This window comes from Antedon bifida, chromosome 4, assembly GCF_963402885.1.
Source record: "Antedon bifida chromosome 4, ecAntBifi1.1, whole genome shotgun sequence".
Taxonomy (NCBI): Eukaryota; Metazoa; Echinodermata; class Crinoidea; order Comatulida; family Antedonidae; genus Antedon; species Antedon bifida.
In genome coordinates this window covers 30,511,366-30,538,539 of record NC_136229.1, presented here as the reverse complement: position 1 = coordinate 30,538,539, position 27,174 = coordinate 30,511,366, and the positions used below count along the sequence as shown (strand labels likewise).

At 36.2% G+C, this 27,174-nt stretch overlaps 1 protein-coding gene across 2 annotated transcripts; it reads left to right on the top strand.

Annotated features, from left to right (window-relative positions):
- Window positions 1–370: 370 nt before the first annotated feature.
- On the top strand, window positions 371–26,383 carry LOC144841536 (dyslexia-associated protein KIAA0319-like protein). 2 transcript variants are annotated; one of them, XM_078697913.1, is made up of 22 exons: window positions 371–469; window positions 1,293–1,434; window positions 5,072–5,347; window positions 6,610–6,756; window positions 8,603–8,815; window positions 9,298–9,540; window positions 9,864–9,971; window positions 10,237–10,439; window positions 10,595–10,784; window positions 10,954–11,086; window positions 11,178–11,242; window positions 11,819–12,097; window positions 12,512–12,644; window positions 12,993–13,138; window positions 13,414–13,565; window positions 13,655–13,864; window positions 14,488–14,576; window positions 15,051–15,190; window positions 15,598–15,720; window positions 16,181–16,271; window positions 22,269–22,360; window positions 24,092–26,383. In XM_078697913.1, exons 2-22 carry the CDS (start codon window positions 1,329–1,331, stop codon window positions 24,256–24,258), a joined length of 3,306 nt encoding a protein of 1,101 aa, XP_078554039.1. In that variant the 5' UTR covers window positions 371–469; window positions 1,293–1,328; the 3' UTR covers window positions 24,259–26,383. The 2 variants fall into 2 exon arrangements, with proteins under 2 accessions (XP_078554039.1, XP_078554040.1); XM_078697914.1 differs by lacking the exon at window positions 8,603–8,815.
- Window positions 26,384–27,174: the final 791 nt, after the last annotated feature.

Here is a 27,174-nt window from a genome sequence, read left to right as displayed (position 1 = left end):
AAAAGAGAAAAAATTTTATGTTATATCACCAAAAATAAATCACAAAAACAGATTATTTTAGGCCTACCTGAAAACCCATAATCTAATGAAGAAGAAATATATTCAATCTGCCAGACAACATGTCGTTTATGTTGTCTTTTTATAATTGAAAAACTCCAAGAATTGTTTTCTTTTTTATTTGTTACACACTTTAGAGTTGTCGTATCTTATTGATTATTATTGGCATGCATGTTTTTTTTGTTTTTGTATGAGTCAGTTTTTGATATAAATTTTCTTTCATTTCATTTCGTGCACAACCACATAATTCAAGAAACAAATCAACACTGCGCCCTCACACAGTTATGTAGTAGCAAGAGAAGGAAAGAGTATGGTGATGATGTACGTGTTGTTTTGATTCCAGCTGTGCTCGTATCTATTTTATAGAACTTTCTTATTATACAGAATGATTTTATTACATGAAAAGAGAATGGTAATTATATTCAATAATTATATAATAGTGTATATGCATTTTTTACTGCTAGAAATGTTTGGAAGACATAAAAATATGCTCTATTTCGAGATGTAGTAGTAGCCTAGCTAGGCCGGCTAGAGAGTAGGCTTAGGCCTAGGCTAGGTTAGATATGGCCTAGCTAGGCCTGGTAGAGCTAGCCAACCTACCTACCTAGTCAACCAAATCCGGGACGATTCGGCCCGGGTTGAGTCGGCCCAGGTTTGGTGGGATGATTTTTTAGCCGTAACGTCCCGTCCCACCTTTAGGCCAAACTATGGTTGTTATTATACATTTTGTATGGTATTTAGTTTTATAATATATGAGAGTGATATCACACTTTGTAATTGTTTTCTTTTTAGACTTTCATTCATCTGCAAATGACAATAAATGGAAGTAATTTTCCACTGATGAATAAAGTTAAAAGTTTTGCTTGCCGTCGTTATTTCAGAAACGAATACATTTTATCATCATAATCTAGGCTTAGGCCTTGTTTAGTAGTATTCATCTGTGTCTCTTGTGTTTACTGTATTCTCAGCAGTCAACTAAGAGTCGCTACCGATGCTTATTACTTTTTTACTCACTCAGTCACTTAAAAACTAATCTAGTAGTAGTAGACCTAGACTAAATTATAGTAAGTTATCCATACTTTTGAGGCCATACTTCCATTTGTTAGGCCTACTACTACTACTACTAGCTTGTTTATCTGTACTGTATCAAATCACTGACTGAAAAAATGTGTATGAAATCTTGATTAATACATCATATTTTAATTTATAAATATTTTATTAATACAACTTTTCAGAAAAATATTTATTGAACAACTTTACAGAAGACTAAGATGTGTTGTATGGCTACTATGGTGACTATCAACTGGTCATCATCAACTTCTATTAACATGTACAAATTATACTTGGTGCTTTCATTAGTTATTTTTTATAAACCAGGTAAGTGTTTGTTTATTTGTAAATAAACGATTATAATTTATAATTAAAAATATTAAATAAACACAATTACCGTTCTGGATTTCCTCCAAATGTTCAACTTTGAATTTAGGTAAATATTCGTCTAAAATTAGTAAAATAATAAAAAGTGGTTTTTTGCCTAAAAAATTGAATGGACCAATCTATACGCGGTTTAAATTTGGTAGAGATTTGTCTTTTAATTTTACAGTAACGTTATTCTGCTAACTAACAAATACACAAATATACACAACAAATATTGCTGACAAAAAGATAGGCGAAGGTACTATACCAAATAACAATCGGAAATGTCTAGTAGTGTACAGTAATAGGCGTGATAATATTATTCTGTTCCGTATAAAATATATTTATTACACTATAAAATAATATAAATAGACCTTTGAAGACTATTAACAGAAAGTAAAAATTGTTTTTTTTTACTGTTAATGTGAAGAATGATGAGTGAATGAATTCTTAATGAAAATGAAAGAAATCTTATTTAATTCAATGTGCAGTACATTTTGAGAAGGGAAATTTGGAAGTTGTTTTTTACCCACAATGTTTCAAATCACTAGCATGGCACTAACACTACAGTACTACTGTAGCCCACTACTCTAGGTTTGTGCTTTAAATGGCTATATAGTGTATAGATTGAAAGAGTTGCCAGATGTTCTGAACACAACACATTGGTCATGCACAATTTAATATAATTGTCTTGGTGTACAATACAATTCAAATCAAATGGCTTAGTCAGACTTATTAGTACTGAAGGTTACTGTAGTATTAGTTGCAGAGAATATGTAGATCACAATAATATGAATTTAAGTACTGTACTGTAAACATTTTACACGTGGGTGTTAAATGATTGTTGTCTTTGAATAAATACTGTACAGTCAATGTCAATACTGTCATTACATCACCTTGAGATAAACATCTGTGATATACCATTTTGTAAATTACACATTAATAATACGTTTAATGTGTAAACTGCGCAACAGTACTGTACTGTCAATTTTAACCGTGGGCCTGTTTCTGCTGAATAACTTCAAATAACCTGTTCACTTTGAGATTTACACTAGTGTAAAAACAGATTTCTTCTGCATTTTGCTCCCAAATAGCATACGTTGTGAACTACAGTAAATTAATAAAAAATAATAATTACTCCGCAATAATAACTACCTGTAACCGGTTATTGTGTGTTTTTAATCAATATTTTGAGAATTTTTTACTGTTTTTCCTAACACATTAACAAAATAGTTCACTGAATAAGATAAGACAAAACTTATACCGAACAAAATTGTGTGAAGGAGGCCAAAATAAGTTTGCGGGCAAACTTTAGATCATAGGCAGCACCAGTTTAAAAATGAAACAAATTTTAGAATTCAAATTAAAGTTTAACCAAATATTTGCAATTTCGTTTGGTTTCCTGCAAGGGATATTGTAGGATGTAATTGTAGGTCATAATTTGTTTATTTAAACTTCAAAAGATGTGCTATCATTGATCAATTAAAATAATTATAACCACATGCAGTCAAACCTGATTGGTTTAGACATTTCCAAGTGCCTAGTTGTAGCATGGACATACTGTAAATTAGATCTATGGTTGTGGTAAACAGTAAAGTTTGACGTCATGTGTGTGAACGCACACTTGTGACTAATTCACATGATTATATTGTGTTTACACTTGATATGTACACAACCGAGTACCATTCTTTTACTATTTTAATCCATCATCTGTGTAAATTTGTGCACCATATTGTAGAATCATTTGATTTTGTAACAGCCATCTTTCCTTCAATAAAAGATCATTTTTGTCATATGATATTGATACTAATAAATTACTGTATAATAATAATAATACGTGGCGTACACAACTCCATAGATCTGAACCAGAAAAAGCTTTGTTGTAGCCACCTCTTACGACACTGACCTTTCGTTCGTTACGACGGCTCAAGCTAAAAGAATAGTGTACAACGCTTACTGTATGATATGAAAGTCATGTATCAATGAGTTTGACCTCTAACCAATCAAATTTACTCTTGTATCAAATGTTTATTCCAAGCTCTTTTATACAAAGCGTTAGTTAATCATGTCTGAACAAAATGTAGTTATAGTAGATGCTAATTATAATGTTTTCTTGCTATACTGTACGAAAGCATACCTTCCTAGATCTGAATACTGTAATCAGATTTGCTTGTGTTTTACATGTTTGGGAACAAATCAAGGTCATGCGTTCAAACCCTACCAAAAACCATTCTGTCTTTATTGTATTGTTTTTTTTCTCATAAATTTGCCAAACACCCACACAAGTTTTGAATGATGGGTTTTATAACTTGTTTTGTAATGAGAAATCTAGAAAAAATAAAATCACAAATTATTCGTTCCATGAACTTCTAAGAGGGATGTTTTTAAATACATTTTGAGTTATACTGTAGTATGTTCTTACCTCAAAGAGAAAAAGCCTAGTCAGTTTGTCCAGGTACTTAGCGGCACTGATAGACTACTACCAACACCACTTCTAGTTGATGGAAATCTTTAAATTCTTAGTACCCTACTGAAACTTTAGCAATATTAAGCAATAAGCATCAATGTTGCACAAGTACAATGAGTGAAATCCCCCATTCATAACCCCACAATCTTTAGATAAAGTAAGGTGATAAACGATTTCTTTAGAGTCCATTCAAACTGTATTGTGGTGAACTCTGATTTTAAATAGCCATGAATTCTATATTGATTGTACTAATCTGGCTATTGTTGTATTGCGGCCATTAAAGTAAAACTGGTGCATGGTTTGGACATTCTGTAGTTTTAAATCACTATCACGAGAAATGCAGGTTTTAACATCTAAAGTCCTTAAACTTAACTGTGTACATGTTTATAATTATATGTACTGTATTTTTACTTTTATTATTCATGGATGCATTGAGATATGATATGATATAATATTTATGCCGCTGCATGTAACAGATGTGCAGTGAACTGTGAAGAAAACAGTTTATTCTCTGTTCTGATGTTTGACTGGTTAAAATATTGAATGAAAGTATATAATAATACCCTTTCCCCATACATACATTGTAAGGGTACAGAACTATAATACATTAGTGAAGAATATTACAGATACATTTGTAATGAAGTATAGTATCAATACTTTTAATATCAGTGATAAGGTATCGCAGTTCATGTGTATCTGTTTAAAACAAGAAATTTTAATGATGGTCATATGAGAATGAACTTTGCACTTTTTTCAGGATCTGCACATTTTGTAATTTGCCAGTTATAGTATTCCTAAGTTTAAACTGTACTGTAAGGTCTGCAAGCAGCACAACCCATACAGTCTACAAAATTAACAACGGTTCCCTTCCTTGTTTTTGCTATGTACCATTTTAAGGGTACCTTTTCCACTCATTATGTTTCATAAAGATTTGCCTAAAAAACATTGACATAATGTAAACACTTTTAGTGTAGGGAGGCTATGTTGTGGTTTGCCAGACCCCGGCCTTTAATAATGTCTTATAAAATGCATACAACAAGCCATTACTACCTACTGTACTAACTATACAAAGCAACGGTCAGTCAGCATCATATGTCATTCATTGATAAATGTTTATTATGTACTTCACAGGTCCTGGACGAGGAGAATGTTCTGGAACCGAACCTTTAGCTGGCTATTCTCCAAAAGAAAGCAATTTAAATACAATAATTAAGCAGCTGTCAGTTACCACAATGGATGAATGTATTACGGCATGTTGTCAAGTTACGTCGTGCGATTTAGTTTGGATGTTGGACGGAGTTTGTTCTTCGGTAGCTTGTGCTTCAGTAGAGTCATGTGAGCCGGTTGAGGCTGCACCAAACCAAGTGTCTATGATATCTGCTATTGAAAGAGAAAAGATAACAAGAGGTATTACAATCATGGCTCAAATAAAATTGCTGTTTTTTTAAACATTTCAAGCATAAATAATTATTATTATTAATAATTATATTTTGTATGCACACTTTTTTAAAGGTCTGCCCATTCATTGCCTAACTTTAAGGTTCTTTGCAAATACTGTACTATGAAATATGATATATGTAGTTCTTTGATAGTAAACCAGTATTGTATGTACATACGAATCGAAACCAGAAGAAATGTTTTCACTATGAAATATTATTAAATATTGTACAGTAGTAATGTATATTATGAGCATTTAAATTTGCACTTTATTGCGTCAAATTTTAGGTTAAGTCTACATTTATTATTTTGACTTATGTCATGTTAATATTAAAAATGTTTATGTACCTGCCCATTTTGCATAGACATACACTGTATTTGTAAAGGTTTACTTAAAATAGAGCCTTTCAATTTTTTTTTCAAAATAGCATATACAAAATTTTCACAAAAGAGTAAAGTGAATACTGTATTACAATACAAATGCATGCAAGATTGAATTTTACTAACTAAAAGTTTCTTTGTGATAATGAACACTATTTCTACACAAGTAATGGTTTTTACATTTCATATAATTAAATAAACCTTGCTACTGCTAGTCAATTATTAACAATCATATTGGATAAGGTTCTTGACTTAAAAGCATAATCACTAGGTGTGCAATGATGCAGCCTGTTGATTTTTATTAACCTTTGGAAACTGTGAAAATAACTCTTACAATAATACAAATGTTAACTATTATTTTAGAAACAGTAGTGAACAAGCTGACAAGCAGTATCGGCTATTCTAGCTCAAATAAAGCTCCTAAATATAGAACATTGCAAACAATGAGGCACAAAATGTTAATAAATAATTCTATTTCATGCCTAGCTTACATGGATAAACCGACAAATGCCATATTTTCTCTAAGAGCAAGATATACTCGAAAGGTAGAAAATTCATTGAATACCCCTTTCCATAAATGGTACCGTCCACAAACCATGCCCTTAAGTGGGAACATCCCCACAAACCTCCATCTTCATTTCTTTTTGAGATATGAAAGAGAAAACATGTTTGATAAAGAGTTTGTTGGTTTATCCATGGGGTATTAATCCAGGTAAGCTTATCCAGATAAGCTAATTTATCCAGGTAAGCTACAGTAGCAATTATAGACAACTATCGTCATTTTTGATATGTTTAATGTATTGTTTTAGTGGAATAGTATACTATAAATGTATGGTATGCTTTCATTTCAGAATCTTTGGAGGTAACGGGCAAACCTTGCAACGCCCGTCGACGGAACTCTTGTCCAATCAATGAAGTGTGCAATCATTCTAGTTCTTTTAAGGGCACTTGTCAGTGTAAAGAAGGATTTGCACGTGATAATGATAACAAGTGCATTGGTGAGAAAACAAAATCCATTAATAACATTTTTAAAAAACTAAGAGAATTTATGAAATGAATGTAAATGAAACTTTATAGGTCACAAATACTCTCGGCTGAACCTTTCGTAAATGGCCACCTCTGTAGCTACAGTAAATTTGACCAGATTACTGCATTAATGAAAACAAGTGCATGATTACAGTCTTGTATTCTGAAATAAATACCTACTCAATAGACTTTTTAATGCTAATATATTTTGTCATTGAAATAAAATAAATAATTTATACAACCTTATTAAACTTCAATACTACTCTGAATCTGTATGAAATATTGAATAGTCTCTGACTTTATTACCAAAGGTCATGATGCGGTTGTTACTATTACAACAATATTTTAATTTTTCATGACATAAGAATACATGTAAATAATAAATGAATTTAGAAAGCCAGTTTATAAATCAATATTGACACTGTAATCCATAGCCATACTATTGCCAATGGTTTGAGACTCACTCACTCCATGGTTCTGGTAGTATAATGATTACTAAACTGTATGTTTTGTGTACACAACATGCTTGTCTTTGAGACAAGTAGGGTGTACCCTGTTGTACTAACTCACACACAGCCACTGTCGTGGACAGATGTAAGAGAGCCTGAAGTGGCACACTGACAAATGGACATTTTATTTATCAAAACCAAATTAAACTGCTTTAAAAAGTTGTTATGTTATTTTTTCATGATTCAGTTCAGAAAATGAATGTATAATTATGTTTTTTTTATGTTATTTTTTTCCTTGTGTTTTTTACTTATTTACTTATTTATTTTTGCATGTTTTTTTTTTTATTCATGTAATTTATGATTTTTTTTATTGCATTACAGTCCTTTTTTTGACAATTAAATCATGTTTTATAAATTGTTTGTTTATAACTTTAAATGTCATTGGCTGAGATTTTTTTTCTATGCTTGCTGCATGCTTTTGATATCTTAATTATTTCACCAGGGAATTGATATTCAGTAGTAATATTCTACCCCGTGACAGTTGTACGTTTCCAATCTCGTTTAACATTGAAAGTAATGATGATTTAGATATATTAGCTTTCATCTTGAATTTCTCAAACCTAAGCAGTATAATATCTATGTGTTTTGGAAACGTACTGTAGATAACGTTTGCTTGTAAGAAATACTAATGAACCATACATCAGACATGACACAGTTAGATTTAGAATATAGAGTGTAATAACAAGCTGATGAGCAAATGTAGTTTACACACGTTCGCAGCATGCATGACTTGTACTGAATTGAAATATAATACGTGAAGTGACACAGTTTTTTTTTCTCTTCGGTCACCTTACATTTACAATCTTTATAATCACTGATCAAAATTAAAATCATTGAAAACTAATTTTACATCTTTTTTGTGTGCTGCGCCTCCTTTTGTTTGAATTGGCTTGTTTGATTTTTGCATAATTATTATTACAATCATTGTTATCAATAATGTTTAAAATGAATTTCAATATTATATTAAAACAAAAAGCAATCTTATAATTAAATTCCTAAACTACGTTTAGCTAATGATAAGAATAAAATTTAAAGCATCAAATTAAAAAAAAATTACATTAACTATTTTAACATTGAATTAGAAGGTTATATTTTGTTAATGCAATGTAACAATTAATTTAGCTAATAATCAGAACTTACAGTATTTTATATCGTAATGCATCTCATTTTCATATATACAGTACTAACCAAATTTGCATTTTATTTGCATAATTATTAACCTGCATTTTTTAATCTATCAAAATCTTGCATGAATAATTATGCATCATTTGCATCTCATTTGCATGTGCTCATCTCATTACATCACCAGACTTGTGGCAAATTGACTATTCTAATTTGAATGAGGATTATTCAACTAAAAGTGAGGATGAAAATGTGGACGGACTGGCGGATATTCTAGGAGGGACATGTGATACCACCAGTGATTGCAAACCCTACGAATACTGTGAACACTTTCTAAACATAGGTTTTTGCCTAAAATGCCAAGATAATTCATGTAATTCCATAGGAGGTTCCAACAAAGGTTGCCATTTTTGCTTTCATTTCATAAATTTCAAATTATTTTAGCTAAAAAACATTAAACATTTTATGTATTTCAATGAAAATTAAAAAAAATTTTACGATACACAGTAGGCCTACCATACTGATTCACATGCAAGCCTGCATATGCTATCAAACCCTCTCCCAAAATGGTTTATGCATGTCTCCCTATTACAGATTATGTTTATGTTTTGTGTTCAAAAGAGGTTGGCTTAGCATACATAGTAAATCAGTATGGTTCTGTAGGCTTTTGAGACCATAATATTAATGTGAAGGCATGATCAATTGCATGTGCTATGTTTATTTGTTTGCTGTTGCATGATTTTGTTTTGAGCTTTTATATTAAACTTGCTTTTATTTTAAATTCAAATATTGATTTCTCTTCTTTTTTTTATCTACGAAGTTAAAAAGTTTGTTACTAATATTTTTATCTAAATTTTGTCTGTATAAACTTTTTATTTACAGAATTGGAGGAGACAACCACAACAGTAGATGTTATAGATTTAAATGTTCCAGAGAATGAAGATAACTCAACAAATGCTAGTAATGTAACAAATACTTCAAACAGTACAGCTTCACAGTCTTCTGTTCTGGGAAATGATAGTGCAATTCACAACAACACCAATGCTTCCAGTGTTGCCAGCCCTACAGATAAACCTGTTGTTTTAATAACTACACACTCAAATGATACATCTGAAGATGACCATAGTAAGTTTATAAATCAATATCCTTTTATTTAATGTTAATTTTGTCGAATTGTATGTCTGCTTTTAACAGCAGATTGTCCCAAAACGTTTAAAATAAAAAGGAGATTGAAAAAGAAAACGGATTGTGTGTTTTTACAATGGTTTTAAAAGCATAGAATTGGAAAGATTGTTCCACAGTTTAGAAGCTGAAACTACAATTAGGAATGAATGTCCTGAACAGCAGGCCGATGACTAAATAGGGCTAATGTGTGAATGTTGTTTACAACAATATATAAAGGCATAGCAACAATACTGTGGTAAAAATAAATATTGAAATACTTGTAGATTTGCCAAAATTAGAGAAGAAAGGATACAATGCATCAACACCAGTCACACCTACGAGTCAACCTAACCATGCAACCACGGTAGTACTTCCTACTACAGCAGCACCAAGTAAGACAACCACCTGTATGCTAATTTATAATGATAAGCATTTATTACTGGAATTTATTTTACAAAATTGCATTGTATTATGCAAATTATTTGCTTGTACAGTAAACCTTAAATGCTAATAGCTGTATGGAAACAATCTTTTGATAACCTGTAGTCAAATAAACCTATGATTTAAACTATGCTGTGGAAATTACATGTGCAGTATACTTATGCTAATTATCTTTATGGTAATAAAATTTATATAATATTCTAATTTATTGTATAGTGAAATCACTAGCAGTTTCTGCTGGAGAAAACAAAGTCTTGCAACTTCCAGATCAGACCAGTGTTAGCATCTATGCCTTCGTCATTCCTGACAAGCCTCCGGAAGGATTAGAGTATAGTTTTGAATGGAACTTAATTGAAAGTCCTGATGAGCATGGAGGAGAAATTATTGGCATGCACACTAACTCAATCACTCTAACTGGGGTAAGAAGATTATAAATAAGAACCACTCATGACACACAGCTACTGTCACTCATCAAGAGGGCCCCTTGATTGTCAGCATACACTGTTTAGGGTCACCCTCAAAAATAAGGTGTAATAAAAAAAATAAAAACTGATTTATTTTGTTTTTCTTGTAGTTGACTGCTGGTCTTTACATGTTTAAAGTTGAGGTCACGACAGGAAGGTCACAAGGTGAAGCCTTTGTCAATGTGACAGTTCTACCACCCCCTAGAGTTAACCAAAAACCTCATGCAGTAATCGAACCAGCTTTGCAAGAGGTTACATTGCCGGTGCTTCCAAATGCAGACACCGTCCTTGATGGCTCTGGTAAATTACTTTGTTTTGGGGTTTTCTTGAAACCTTTTTTTTATCTTTTATATAAAACCACCTGGCTTTGATTTATTTACCAATATTAAATAAAAGCACAACAATGTATAGTTCAGCAAAATAGATTTACAGTTTGGTTCAATGGAAATTATTTTTTTAAACTAACTAGGGAGTACAGATGATGTCAAGATTGCAGGTTACAAGTGGGAGCAGGTAAAAGGCCCCTTAAGTGAGTCTGAAATTGGCGGGACTGAGCCGATTCTTCACTTGTCTGGGCTTCAAGTTGGTATCTACATCATCAAGTAAGTTTTACAATATTCATGTTTATTTTTTTGTTCATTTTTTGTTTATTTTAATTTTTTTTATTGTAACATCATTGGATTGTTCTTTTAGGTTGACTGTTACTGACTCAGATGGACTTGAAGATTCTGCTTTAGCTAATGTTACTGTTAAACAAGGTTAGTCGTTTATCAAAACAGAATTAGTTACATTATTTACCTTACGTTATTTGCCCATTGTAAATATTAATTTATATATATAGATATGGGTATACAAGCTCATTTCATAATGAGAAGTATAAGAATAGTACAGTCAATATGTTTGGAAACATAAAGACCATAAAATCAAATATGTAATTAAATGGAGAATTTTAGCCCTATTATATTAGTAAATGATGTAACCTATGTCTTCCATATTGTATGGTATGTAAGCCTGACAGCTGGCTGTTTAATTTACCAAAGAAACAAACTATTTAGTACATGCAGACATAAAAAAAATTATCCTCTTTTAAAATATCATAGACAATAGGTACATAGTAGACTAGCCAAATAAACAATTAGTGAATGCTTGCATAAATTAAATACATCTCTTCCTCTCAATTGCACTTCACATTATTCTTTACTCCCAACCTGATGATTAAAGAGTGATTTTTATCACTTTCATGAAACCAGGGAAGAGTGTTCACTCATTAATATAATATACATATATATTATATATTGTTTCTTTGTTTATATATATATTTTTATAATCTTTAGAAGTGGATTATCCTCCCAAAGCAAACGCTGGTAGCGACATTGTCATCAAACTACCAAAGAATGCGGTTACCTTATATGGTAATGCTAGTACAGACGACAAGAAGATTGTAGGCTATGAATGGTCAAAGGACAGCGGTGGTGTTGTAGATGTGACTGGATCTGGTACTGAACAACTACATTTGACAAACTTGGAAGAAGGAAACTATGTTTTTAGATTGACGGTCACTGATTCTGGGGGGAATCAGAATGTTGATACTGTAACAGTTATTGTCCAGCCAGGTGAGATTCTTAACAAACAAACAATATGGTTTTTTAAAGCATAAAACTTATTTTAGTAAACTTATGGCTTATTTCTCCAAGGTCACTTTCGTTTCGAGCAACCACTAAGTAGCAATGGATCAACCAACCAGGATAACACACTACACTTCCGAAAGATGTACTGGATGCATTTGAGCTGGAACTCCTGTTTTAAGTCCTTATCTAAGTAAACTTGTTCTACCACCAGAAATTGGACAGACTTGAGACTGAGCCGATCTTATTGCTATTGTATGCGGCACCCCTGCCTTAACTGCTTGGCCAATCAACTTGACTAAAAAAGCAGCAAAGGCGTATTTGCATTAACATAAAACCGTTTCTACAAACTTGCTAACCATTAGTTGTAAGTTAACATGTACATTATTTTTTTTGTTTTAGAGAACAACATTGCCCCTGTGGCTGATGCTGGAACAAACAAGGAACTGTCGTTACCAGATGATTCCACTGTTTTAGATGGATCTGCCAGTCACGATGACCTTGCTATAACTCATTATACTTGGGAAAAAACAAGGTATGGTATTTATTCCATTTTAGTAATTTCAAAAATTCATTATTGTGAATTGTTTGTATATATTATGTTTTCATTTTTTTGGTCGAACCTCCACTTGTGGGAGCGTTGCTCTCTTTGGAGAACCAATAAATCAAATATGAAATAAAACAGCACCACATTTCTGAATGATATGAATTTGATATCTAATCAATTTTACACACATGATTGTATATTCTGCTAAAACAAATGAATAGGGAGAACCCTTATTAATGGACACTTTCCCATTAAAACAATGAAGGATGATATGTGCTTTATGGCTAACCCCTACACTTATATGCCACATTAAAACAAAAAGTTTCTTTGTAACAGTGGTCCTGATGCTGATATTGCTGATGCTGATAAGGCTAAAGCCACCGTGTCCAAGCTACAAGAGGGAGAATATGTATTCACGTTAACCGTTGTGGATGGTCAAGGGGCCACCGACACGGACACTGTGACAGTCACCGTTAAAAAAGGTGAGCATAACAAAAAGGAACATTTGGAAAGACAGTGCAAGTTGTTAATGGTGCTATTGGATGATAGGATCATTTCTCAACAGGTTTTGCAAAGCCAACTATTTAGCCGAGTGGTATAGGTCCAGTCTAAGGAACCAATTTTTTTTTTCAATTTACCTATTTTATATTTTGCCAATATAGAGTTGTGAATATGTTAAGGAACACTTTTTTTAAATAAAAAAAACCATTTTAATTGAAAAGAAACAGCTGACAGTGTTTTTAATTTGTCACTTCAGAGGTGAACAAGCCACCTGTTGCCAATGCAGGTTCGGACGTGGTTGTCACTCTTCCTGTATCGGTTGTTAAAGTTGATGGATCACAATCAACGGATGACGTTGGTATTGAAAGTTACGAGTGGAAAAGGAATGGTAAAAGCCCAGCTGCAGGGGTAAGTCAAGGACAAGTTATATTGCCACCCCAAGTTTTTCATCTGCTAAAAAAATTTCAGTCTATTAATTCCCTATTAATTTTGTTTAGACTGCAATCGACAATTCTGATAAGAAATCCATTCTATTATTGGTTGATCTGGTTCCTGGCCGTTACACATTTACACTAAAAGTTACAGATGCAAAAGGACTCTCTGCAACTGACACAGTTGAAGTTGTTGTTAAACAGTATGCGAGTGAGGACAGTCTAGTGGTATTAACATTTGCAGCTGATATTACAAAAGTCACACAAGAAGATGAGGTATGGCAAACATTGTACATTCATTTTATTTGATCCTTTTATTTATTTTGTGTATTTTTTATATTATCAATACACTATAAGAAATCCATGCCTTAGAGAGGATACCTCTCCCCATCCACTCCACTCTAGTGCGGCTTAAAACCTTCCAAGTACAAATTATGATCATGTTGATACCTGGAATTACTCCCAAACCATAAGCCGTCTGTGGCAGTTTTCAAATGTAGTTTAAAACCTTCCCAATACAATTCAAGTTATTTTTATACTCTATTCCCCTAAATTCCCAACCCCATTCTCGGGGGTGATTCAAATGTAGTTTAAAACCTTCCCAGTACAATTCTGGTCATTTTTATTTATGGATGAATGTATAAACAAAACAACAAACTATCGTAAGTGAGGAAAAGTGAGGCATTTAGGCCTGCTATATTGGATCTAAAATGGCAGATAATATTCATATTGCATATAAACATTCCCAGAATAATTACATATCCCATGTGTTTGGATGCATGCTGTAATAACATTTTGTATGTATTTTGTAACCTCATGAAATAGATTTATAGATTAATTTTATTTGCTATCCTTCCAAAACAAATGTAAATATAATGTTTTTCTCCATATTTCATCAGGAACTTCTACTTCGTAAACTGTCACTCTTCATGGGAGTAGATGATCATGATATATTGTTACAACGGATTGTTTCGATTCAAGAAGGAAGGTAAATTTTGACAAGCGCTATTGTGTCTCTAAAATAAACTGTAAAAAAAATGCTATGTTTTGTGGTAATTTGTTTCGATTCAAGAAGAAAAGTAGATTTGGACAAACACTATTGGGTCATGGGTCAATTTCTAAAACAATCTGCTATAATTTGTGGTCATCTGTGCCTCTGTGGTCCTTAAAGCTTGGTTTCCACTAGAGACACAACACAAGGACATAAACACAACATAAGTCATTTGACCAATCACATGTAATAATTCAAACATTCGGTTTTCATTGGTCAATTTGCTTGCATTATATCTACATCAATTTGTTAGGTCTTTCTAAAAAATTAAAATTTGTTATATATACTTCAGATATGCGCAGCAATCACAATTATTCACAGTTCTTTAAAGCATTTTACTGTACTAACTTAGCAGTTAATCATGACAATACCTTATAAACAAGATCATTGTTACTGTAACTTTCTTGTCAGGTTTGATATGATCTTCTACGTGGTTGATGCGCAAACACAGGTTAGTTTGAAGGCTATAGATGTTGTCAACCAACTTAAAGACAGGCTGCAAAAGGAAGGTGATTTGTTGGATTATCCGGTGTACAGCCTGGAGACTGTAGGTATGTATGACTGACTTATGAATAGTTGTCCTGGTATTTAAACTCAAAGGTCTATCCTGCTTAATTCCTGGGTTCAAAGAGCTGTTGCTATTTCCTGATTGCTCATTCAATATAAACCTGTTCACATCAAACATGTCTTTTCACTATACCATGAACTTCAAAGTCATGGAGTAACCGGTCATTAACTTTCGCTGCTCCATTACTTTGGAATCAACTTCTGAATCATGTTAAATATGCAACTTCATGGAACTCCTTTCAATTGAAACTGTGAACCGCTTTAAAGATGGTATTGAATAAATAAATAAGTGACTGAATGACTTTGATTAGTAGTTTGAGTACATGGATTTGGCAGTTACTTACAATGCTTTTACTAATGTCTGATTGATGTACTTTATGTGTCACTTTAGTTTGCCAGAACACATGCTCAGATCATGGAACCTGCAATGTAACTACTCGTCGATGTGACTGTGAAAGTTTCTGGATTGAGAATCCAATCAAAGCTTACTTTGGAAAGAAAGAATCTAACTGTGGTAAGTTTAGCATTTACCATTACTGCTGGGTATAAGCTTAGAGCTAAAGATTCTAGGATCCATGCCTTTTGTGTTTTTATTCATCAAAGTAATTTTCACCATCGGTAACTACTCTATTCACCAGCCAAAATCCGAACACCTCATTTTTACATGGCCTATATTTTGATTAAAGATGAAAGTAGCAGTAATTGACTAAAAGTTGCTTTAAAGTTCTGTCTATATTATCAAACTTTATGTGAAAAAATGTGATGTGCCCATATATAGACATGATAATGTCTTATCACTACCATATTTGGGCATATCACTACCATATTTGGGCACATCACACTTTTTTTGTCAAATAATGTTTTGTGTTCCTTTGTTGAAAGCATGAGTGTGACTCATCTTTTAAATAATGAAAATATTCACCCTATCACTCATTATTTATGATGATCATGAACAAAGTTTGTCATAATTACAGATTGGAGTATTTTGTATGTAATCATCGTTACTTTCTTTGTGGTCGTTGCCTCCAGTGTTCTCATCTGGATGTGTTTCTGCTTCATCTCAAAGTAAGTCTTTATAGTTTCATTAAAAGTAAAACAATTACTTTGACAAAATTCTAATGTATGCTCATCAATAACAAAATAACTATAAACTATAGTAATGTGACCTTACAATACATATAATATAATAATTAAATAACATATTTATTCCATATATTATATTATGTTCAAATGATGCTTTCTTGCACATTATTGCCACGTATGAAAACATACTTCCGTAAGTTGCAGCTAGTAATCAGCGCAGTTTATGATTTGACCTAAACCAGGTACCCATTTGTATCAAAAGACACAAGCAATGTGACGACATGGGACAGAAGTCCAAAGTCCAACATAGTTTGCCACACTTTCTCTGCCTATATAGCACCCAATGCGATATTCCCAGTCTATATCGTGCCTAGCTTACCTGGATAAACCAACATAAGCCTCTCTCTCCGACGAGAGGTAAACATTACGAAAAGAAGAACATTAATAACATTAATTTTCCCACACCCCCGTCGGATAATGGACCAGTCCGCCACCAGTACGCCCTCAAGTGAGACACGCCCACTTATCATCGTCATCATTTTCTTTTCGTAACGTCGTTGTGTACGAACGTCTTTGGAATACATTCCTGGAATTCCTGAGGAATTAACAATAAAGACTTACAGTAGACTAGAAGAGAAGAATAGAAAGAAAACGAAGCTAAGTGTAGTATCACATTACGTGTAGCACTTTGTAGCTAGATCGTTATCTTGTAATTTGATACGTTTAAAATCGTTACTCTTGGCTAGTTGCCAAGAGTTAAAATTAATAGCGTTGTAAGCCGTTATCCAGGGTACCACCTGGATAGAAATACTGGAACATCTTTGTGGTTTGATTAGGTAGTGGGTAGAAGTAGGTTGCTAGTTCGCCATGCCTAAGCAGGAGTGTGTTAAATGTAGGGGTCCCCGCTCTACCGTGAAGTGGGACCGCCACTTGGAGTGCATAAATTGCCGCACGTGTTCCGAGTTGTCGCCGTGCGATGTTTGTGTCCGCTGGACACCGTCCAAGTTTAAATCGCTCCCTAAGCCTAGAGAGCGCACGGAAACTGTACCACCCCCGGAGGTGAGTACCGCCGATACGGCAGGCCCTCCTGCCGCTGCGCCGGAAGTTAGTCTTCCAGATATGCCTGCCTCGGCTGCGGCCTCTGCGGTCCCGGGGGTGAATGAGGTTTCCCCGGCGCTACTGCAAGCCATTGTTGCAGCCGTGAGAGCTCTGCCGAGGGATGAGCCTGAGGTACCCTCTCAGAATAGACCTCCTCCCCATATTCCATACATTGATGTTGGCCCACAGCAGACCTCGTTTTTCGATGGTTCGTCCGTCCAGCAAAGGGACTACGATAGTGACAGGACGATGGTCTCGCTCTCTGACGATGATAGAGATAGCTTAAGAGAGCAGGCCGGGCCAGGGGAGGAAGGTCTGCAGGCGCTAGTAATGCGGACGGTCCCCGACGTGCTGTCCTTTCTCGGCGTCGATTTCACGTATCGTGAGCCCAAGCATACTCCTTCATCTAAGCGGTATTCTACTTTTGGCGTGCGCACGCCCTTTAAGAAGGTGTCATCGTGCCCGGTTACGCCTCTCGACCCGGAACTTGTGGAACGGGTAGAGCTGATCGCTAAGGAGCCCAAGATACGTAGGCCTATGCCTTATAACCTATCATCGGCTTTTCCGGTGCCGCAGAAACAATTTGATCTGTACATCGCGGCGCCGAGCGTCCCGGAGTCAGCGAAGGAGCGGGTCCGCGAGGACCAGAATCTGGACCCGTCCAGGACTAACTATTTGAAGCCTTCGGAATCCCGGACGGAGGACGTCCTCACGTCCGTCGACAGGGCCGCACGCGAGACGCTTAGAGCCGCCTCTATGGCCGGGTACTTGCTATCCTTTCTGGCTGATCCAGAACATCCGCCCCAGGGCGATTCGGACGTGATAGCTTTACTACAACAGATCATGGGCCTGGTTGTTGATCAACAGGCAACGATCTCCTTATCTGCGGCCGCGGCCCGTCGTATTAACGTCTTGGGTGCAACTGACATCGCACCGACCGATTTCCGTAGATTTACTACATCTGACTCCTTCGGGGCGCGGGACTTGTTCTTTGGCTCTTTCTCGCAAAAGGAGGATAAATGGGCTCGTGAGAGGGAAGCTCGTCGGGAAACGAGATCGCGCTTCCCGCAAAAACGCCGGGCCAGCAATTCGCGCCCAAGGACAGCCGCACGACCGCCGCCTGTCCCCGCTGCTCCTCAGCAGATGCAGCCTCCCCCGCCGCCACCGGCTCAGCCTGCGCTAAGAGATCAGGCTTCTACATCCAGACAGGCTTCACACCCCCCTCGCGGAATGCGAAATAGGGGTGGCAGAGGCGCCACCCACAGGGGTGGTCGCCGCTATTATAATGTGAAGCGCCGGTGACGGCCCGGGGACGCCCGTCCCTCCAGGCGAGGGCGGGCAGGTGGGGGGTCGCTTAAAACGGTTTTCACGGGTTTGGGAGACCCTCACAAAAGACAGATGGGTACTCTCCACCGTGACACACGGGTATCGTATCGAATTTTCGAGCCCTCCAATGAGCGGAGGTGCCCGACACACGAGGATTCCGTCAGAGCCGAAAAAGAGTCAAGCGCTCATGACGGGCCTCGAAGCACTGCTCCAGAAAGGAGCCGTAGTGCACGTTCAAAAAGAACACCTTACGATCCCGGGACACGAATCCACCGTTTTCCTCGCCCAGAAAAAATCTGGCGACTGGCGACCCATCCTAAACCTCAAAAGTCTGAACAAGCGGTACATCCGGCCCCGCAGGTTCAGGATGGAGACTATCTCATCTATCCTGTTGGGGCTAAGACGAGGGGACTGGGCAGCCACAATAGACTTGAAAGACGCCTACTTTCACGTGCCTATTGCGCAAGAACACCAGAGTTGGCTGCGCTTCCGCATTCACGATCAGGTATACCAATTCGTTGCTCTGCCGTTCGGCCTCTCAACGGCCCCACGAGTGTTTACTCGTCTAGTGAGAACCCTGGCGGCGTTCTTTCATCAACACGGCATCAGAATTTTCATGTACTTAGACGATTGGTTGATCGTGGCCCAGTCCAGGGACCAGCTGTTAAGCAGCTTATCCTTTGTCCGCCTCGTGACGGAACAAGCAGGGTTCATAATAAACGAGGAGAAGTCATGTCTTCTTCCCTCTCAGAACCCTCTGTATCTCGGAGCCCAAATAAATTTGGTTACGGGCCGTGCGTGCCCATCCATCGAGCGTGTGGCCAAGGCAAGAACTGCAGTGCTACATCTTATCAATGCTCAGGCTCCGACGGCGTACGACTGGCTACGCACCTTAGGGTCACTGGCCAGCTTCGTCGCCCTCGTTCCGTTCTGCCGGTTAAGGATGCGGCCTCTACATCTGCACCTTCTGGCAGCGTACCGCCCGAAATCGGACCCTCTATACAAAGTGGTTCCAACGAATGCGTTCATTATCTCGCATCTCGAATGGTGGCTAGTGGAAGACAGGTTACTTGTGGGCACACCTATACAAAGGTCAATTCCGGAGGTCCGTGTGGAAACGGACGCATCCGAAGTAGGCTGGGGCGGTCACATACCGTCTCCAGACATTCGCGTCTCCGGCCTTTGGTCGCCCGAGGAGACGCGCGCCCACATCAACCTGCTCGAACTTTGGGCAGTCGAGCGCTCGTTGGAGGCTCTTCTTCCCCATCTGGCAAATCGCCATGTTCTCGTCAATTCCGACAACACAACCGTCGTGGCATACATAAACAGGCAAGGGGGCACACGGTCTCCCACGCTATGTTGCCACACGTGGACGTTGCTAATGTGGTGTATAAAACACAACATCCAACTATCAGCGGCCCACATTGCGGGCCGTCTGAACATAGTGGCGGACGCACTGTCCCGCCCATTTATACGTCCTACGGAATGGCGTCTCCTTCCAATAATCGCCACCCAAATATTCAACCACTTTGGGCGGCCCCATGTAGATCTGTTTGCGACGTCAGGCAACACGCAGCTCCCGACGTTTTGCAGTCGATACCGGGATGCACATGCGTGGGCGGTGGATGCCCTGTCCATACCATGGGACAACCTTTGGGCATATGCTTTTCCACCGATTTCAATACTACCACTGGTCCTGACGCACATTCAGCGCCATCAATGCCGAGTCCTACTAATAGCGCCATATTGGCCCAGGCAGCCGTGGTTTCCACTGCTACTAAGCCTTCTGTACGATCAGCCGTTACGTCTTCCGATACGGAAGGACTTGCTGATGCAGGGCCGAGCTCGGTTTGCCCTACCGAACCTCAAATCCCTCGACCTGACTGTATGGCCATTGTCAGGGATCGCTTCAGAGACTCAGGCATTCCAGATGGCCCGGCCGCCCTCGCGGCGAAATCCCGACGGGAATCCACTCTTGCTGTCTACAATAGCCGATTAAAGCATTTTTTCAAATGGTGCAAGCGCCAAAAGACTAACCCTATGAAAGTGACTTTAGGCCAGGTCTGCGCCTTTCTGCATTACCTGTTTGAGTCAGGTCTGCAGGTTCGCACCGTATCCGGCTATCGGTCTGCCTTGGGTGCAGTAATTCCGACCTTTAAAGACGGCTCGACCATCTCTTCATCCCCTGCAATTTCAAGTTTGCTTCGCGGGATGTTTCGAGAACGGCCTCCTACTAAGGCCTTGATTCCACGTTGGGACGTCAATGTCGTCCTAGCCGCTCTTATGCGCCCACCCTTCGAGCCCCTGAGTAGGGCATCGCTTTACAACCTGTCTCTCAAAACTGCCTTTTTGATTGCACTAGCCTCGTGCAAGCGCAGAGGTGAACTGCACGCTCTATCTCTGGAGCCAGGGCACGTCAGGTTTGAACGGGGTGGCGCTCGGCTAGTGTTTAGGAAAGATTTTCTTGCAAAATCTCAGACATTGAACTTCTCGCCGCCGACTGTGTTTGTTCCCACCATTGCTGCTTATTCAGGGGTTGAGGAAGACAAACTTTGGTGCCCAGTGCGAGCACTAAAGTTCTACATCAAACGCACAGAGTCCATTCGGGTCTCAGCGTCACACCTGTTCATATCGACAGTGTCACCTTTTCGACCGGCTGCGCGGTCGACACTTGCAAACTGGGTCGTGGCAGCCATCCGGGCTGGCTACGACTCCACAAATACGCCTCCTCCGGCACATATGCACCAAGTGCGTGGCATAGCCGCTTCATGGGCGCTGTTTGCTGGGGTGCCTCTCCCTGACATCCTGCAAGCGGCATGGTGGCGATCGCAGTCCACCTTCACATCCCACTACCTGTCGGATACCTCCACTCACCAGTCTTCGGTGGCGGCTTCAATCTTGAAGCCCAGACACTAGGTACGTATAAGAATGTTTACCTTGCCTCCCGCCTCCGACTAGACTCTAGTCCGGTGCTACACTGGCTTATGTTGGTTTATCCAGGTAAGCTAGGCACGATATAGACTACACAAACCAACAGTGGTGTTGGTAGTCTATGAGTGCCGCTTACCTGGATAAACGCCCTCCCTACCGTCCCCTCAGGCAAGTGGTCTTGAGAAATGATGACGATGATAAGTGGGCGTGTCTCACTTGAGGGCGTACTGGTGGCGGACTGGTCCATTATCCGACGGGGGTGTGGGAAAATTAATGTTATTAATGTTCTTCTTTTCGTAATGTTTACCTCTCGTCGGAGAGAGAGGCTTATGTTGGTTTATCCAGGTAAGCGGCACTCATAGACTACCAACACCACTGTTGGTTTGTGTAGATTCCCATCCAAGAACACAACTGCCTAACTTTGGTGTTTCAAGACAGTATAGTCTTCATATTTCAGTAGTAAACAGCTTTCGAAAAATATTATAATGTACAAGCAATTTAGTTAGTACTTAGTATTACCAAGAAAAATGTTCTAGTCAGCAGCTAAAAACTCAGACTCGTTCTTCTTTTTCTTTTTACTGCGCAACCACTAACTACTAATTTTAACACGTTAATTGTTTGCAGCCGTTGCCTAAAAAAGAAACGACGTCACCGATACAGTCTTCTAGATGAATTTGATGAGCATGAGTCTATGGAGATGATTCCTAAAGCAAATGGTAAGTTTGAGCAGAAGATAGTGTTACTAAATTAATTTGAATTGAGATCTAGACTAACATACCATCAACATCCTTGATCTCTTTCTCTGGCTCATTTCTACAGTTCTTTGGTTTACATAACATGACCTTACCTTTGGTTGCCAGGTTTGCAATTTACCTTAAAGTATTAATTCACAATTTTACATGTGAATATTTAATCTACAGAGTTAAACATAACCAGTAACATACTTATGTTATTATATGGTAGGTGACTTCAAAGTGGCAATTATGTCAAGGAACGACCCTTATTTTTGGCTAGACATAGACATAGACATGAACCATGAATTTCCCATAGTTTGTTAGGGCCTAGTCTTTCATTCCTGCTGTATATGCTCACCTACATCTTGTTCTAGGAACATGTTATGTAAAAGATTATAACACACCTTTTTCTTTGCGGGTTAAACATTAACAGTAACACATTTATTTTATCATATGGTAGGTGATCTCAAAGTGGCATTTAGATCAAGGAACGACCCTTATCAAGGTGTTTATTCTCAATTCAACTTTTATTTTGTATCATTTCAAAATGTTTTTTTCTACATTTGTTCTGCAATTGTATTATTAGTGAACATTCTATGATTTGGTTAAATTATTTCCCCAAAGTGCAGATTCTCCTGAGGCAAGAGGTTTAGGCTTTCTATAAGTGCAAAAAAAAAAGTTTTGCAAGACACTCGCTACTATAATTCTGAAAGATTGTAATTGCTGAGAGATGGTGTTGATTTTACACAGCACTTGTAGGCTTGTTTTTATTTAGTGTGCTGTGTTTGGCAATCATTGTTTTTTCATTCATTTTATTTTAAGTTTGTTTTACATGTTGCTATATAATTGTGCTATAATTATAGTTACGGTATATAGTTATTTTGATGTCTGTTCTGGTTCAATTTGTTATTATTTATTAGTTTATTTTACAGTTTTTTTTATTATCTTATTTATGTATAATTTAGGTCTTTAAAATATTACATCATAGTACCCACCGCTAAAGCCTTTCAGTATTTTGCCTTCGTTCACACCATACATCATTGTGCCTTCCTTCAGATCTTACATTATTTTGTCCAGCTTGTTCAACCCTTACAACACTGTGCCCTCCTACAACTCTTACATTTTCCTTAAGTACCAGTAGTGTTTTATATCAATTAACGAATACAACCAAGTTTGGAGGTGATAGTTTGTCATAGAAACTTCAATGCATTGTTCTTCCAACCATGGCTTTCACCCCTCGTACACTCTGTACTGTTCTCGGTTTATTTTCATATGTACATAATAATCAAACATCTAGTAATTCCATTTTGTAGTATTGTCACTGTTTTTGCTTTGAACCCATCACCCTGTGATTAGAAGGCAAAACCATACATCGTATATGTACATTGGTAAAAGGTTAATCATTTCATTAGTCTTTCATAACATGGAAACTCATTTAATGTTTTCTATTGTTTCTTGCAATGTTTTTTTGTTTTTTTTAAAGATACAGCAACTACAACTTTACTCCCATACTATTAGTTATTTTGAAATCATATTGTTATGACATCGATAACTTTAGAACTAGGATGTATGTAATCAGCTATATTTGTGTTTTTCACTTGCAGTGTCTCAGTTATGTGTTGTGTACATGAATTGTCAACCATTTCCATTTATATGTATATTCTATGGGTTTTTTTATGGATGTGTACTTACTTTTTTATTGTTGTTTTGCAGGGAAACAAAACAGTAGTATTATGGTATCAGAGTCAGATGATTCTGAAGAAGATACACTCTTTGAGCCTAAAAAGAAATCAAAAACCACAAATGGATTTGTCCCACATAAGAAAAAAGGTAGAATACCAACTGCCTACTCAGACAGAAATAGAAATGAGAAGTTATGACAAGAAAACTGGAAAATAATGGAGATGATTTAACTGAATGTGATTTATCTCAATGGTTGAACTCAATATGACCAGGCTATAACTACGCAGAAATGCCTGACTTCCAATTAGAAGAGCTCTGAAGTAACCAGACAAATATGGATACTATCCAATTGTTGAACTCAAGATGACATTGTTATTAGCCGGACTGTGATCAATATCAACAGGCTTTAAAATGGAAACAAGGATAGAACTGTAGAAAAGCCTCAGAATATCATTTAATTTACTTGCAGTTGACACATTCCATATACAAGAACAATTAAATGAATTCAATTCAAATATAGTCAATTTAATTTGATAATTTTAAATGAATTATTATCTGTAATTTTGAATGTTTTAGTTGAAGTATACATTTAATTTCTAGCTAACAAATGTTTAAGTAACTCTTTACATTCCTATTTTATAAAAGTACTGTAATATTAAATTTGAATATATATTAATCTGACAGTTACCTTAATTTTAATGAGATACAGTGACTTAAGATCAAATATATTTGATTTATTAAATCTGGGGGGATATATTTGAAGATTAAATTGAAGGAGGTAATATGTTGAAATATATTTCCAACATGGAAAATCATTGAAAATTATTAATTAAAATGTAACCTACTAAGTTTGCAAAGACAACAACTGACCACTATTAATCCTTAGTTAAAATGCTTGGTACTAAGTTTGGTCCTTAATTACAATCATATTTATCAAAGACTACATTCTTGGGAATATAATTGAGAGTTACAATGGGAAGACATTTTATTGTATTACATTATAGTATTATATATTGTCAATCATCATGTTTATTTCTTTGGAATTTAAAAACACTGTGTAACTAATATTGATATTTATATTTATCGCATTTGATTGAAAAACAATGTATTTTCTTAATCAGAAACAAATTATTTGTTTTAAACAGTCTTGTTTTCTAAAGTTACATAAAAGAAAAGCTGAAATTGTAAGATGGAAGCCCAAATGTGTAAATAAAAGTGTGTGTGTGGGTATGATAAAGAAAGTAAGGGAAAAATATAATTTTTATATTTTTGCATTGTATATAATATATAATATTTAAAGGGTGTATGGTATTTAATAGTTACAAATATATTTAATTGGTGTCGTTATAGGTAAACTCATTTCTTTTTTTTTAATCTATGCAGAATAACCAACAAATTCTGTTATTAAACTGATATTAAATGAATAATCTACATTTGTAATAATCTATCCACATTTAGTGTCTGCCACAAAATAAATTATAATTTATATATATTTATGTTTGTAAGGTTGTATATCTTATTTTCTTATAATCTAATAAGAAAATATTAATAATAAAGAAATTGTTGGATTGTGTGACGAACAAAACACTAATTTTTTAAAATGTTTTTATAGGATATGTGTACATTCACATGTGTTTATGTTAACTTGACTTTATTCAATAGCATTGTATACTTTAAATTAATGATAGTTTAATAATAATGCTATTAAGTAATCATAATAGAATACAACATTTAGAAATGTGATGATATTTTTAAATCAAAATATAATTATTTTTTATATATGCATTCAGAATTTATTCATAGAATACAGTTCTATCTAGAGATCAAAATTCGTATTTCTAAAACTTTTTAGAAAAAGAAATGTGGTTAGTACTAATTGGGAGGTATACAATGTGGTAAATGTGTTATTGTGTACTTGATGAAACTTTCCGCGCTGGCTAAGCACAAATTGTTCATCAAAGACCAGGAAAAGTAATGGAGAAACAGTGCTGGTCAAAAAACTTTCACTCTCACTATATCGTTTAGAATATGAGAAGTCTATAAGCATTGTTTAATTCTGATCATCATAAGCAGAGACTATCATTGTGTGTGTGTGTTTTGTTTATTTTTTGTCATTTATGATAGACTATTAGGTTTTAGCAAATGAAGATGCAATTAAGTACGTCAATATGTCGACTTAGAGATTTTTTTTTCTGTATATTTTGAATTTGTTAAAGAAATAATACCTTGTTTATTTAGGGAGGCAATTAAGTTTTATGTTTGTTTTTCATTTGAACATTTTGAGAGAAAAAAAAATAAAGAATTTAATTTCAATGAAATTTACATTTATTTTGTATGATCTTTTTAGTCAGTAGGTTTAATTCTACTAGTATATAACTGCCTATGCTCACAGTCCTAGATACTGTAATTGTTAAAAGAAAAAATAGCACTATTTTTCTTACACCCTCATAATATCTTATGATTTTTGTTTTTCTTATGAAATATTTTTTAGCACAGGCAACTGAAAAAAATATTTTACTTGATTTGTTCCAGTCTCCTTTGAATCTGAGAAATACACTTGTTTAGATTTTCTTTCCTGTACTAGTTTATAAATGCATTTTAGATCTAGAATATGGTTTTGACGTCATTGCATGTGTGTAATCAGACAACCAAAAACCGCGCGTCATCATAGTATTAAACTATTAACCAATCAAAAAACACCTACGGCACGCATCTAACACGCACCTTGTGACAGCTACTCAGCCGGGTACTCAGCGCGGGACTCAGACCACTACCACCGATCATCAACTAGGCTAGTAAGATGGAACAAAATTGTAAGATTAAACATCATCTCAAATAGGCCCTATATTTAGTTTAATTTTACGATGAGGAGCAGGTATTATTCATTATTTAGTGTGAGGAATAATAGGAATACGTGGAGATTAGACGTCGCTAGCCTATCTTATCCAATCGTACGATCTAGTGTGTTCAGGTCTAGGCTAGGAATTGAAAACACACTAGACAGGTAAGTGTGGGAGAGAGTCAGTTGGAATGGGCCAGGGTTCAGTGATGCACAACGACCTCATAGCTAACAATCTGGTTCTATTCAGTGATGTTTATGAGTAAGTGGTGTA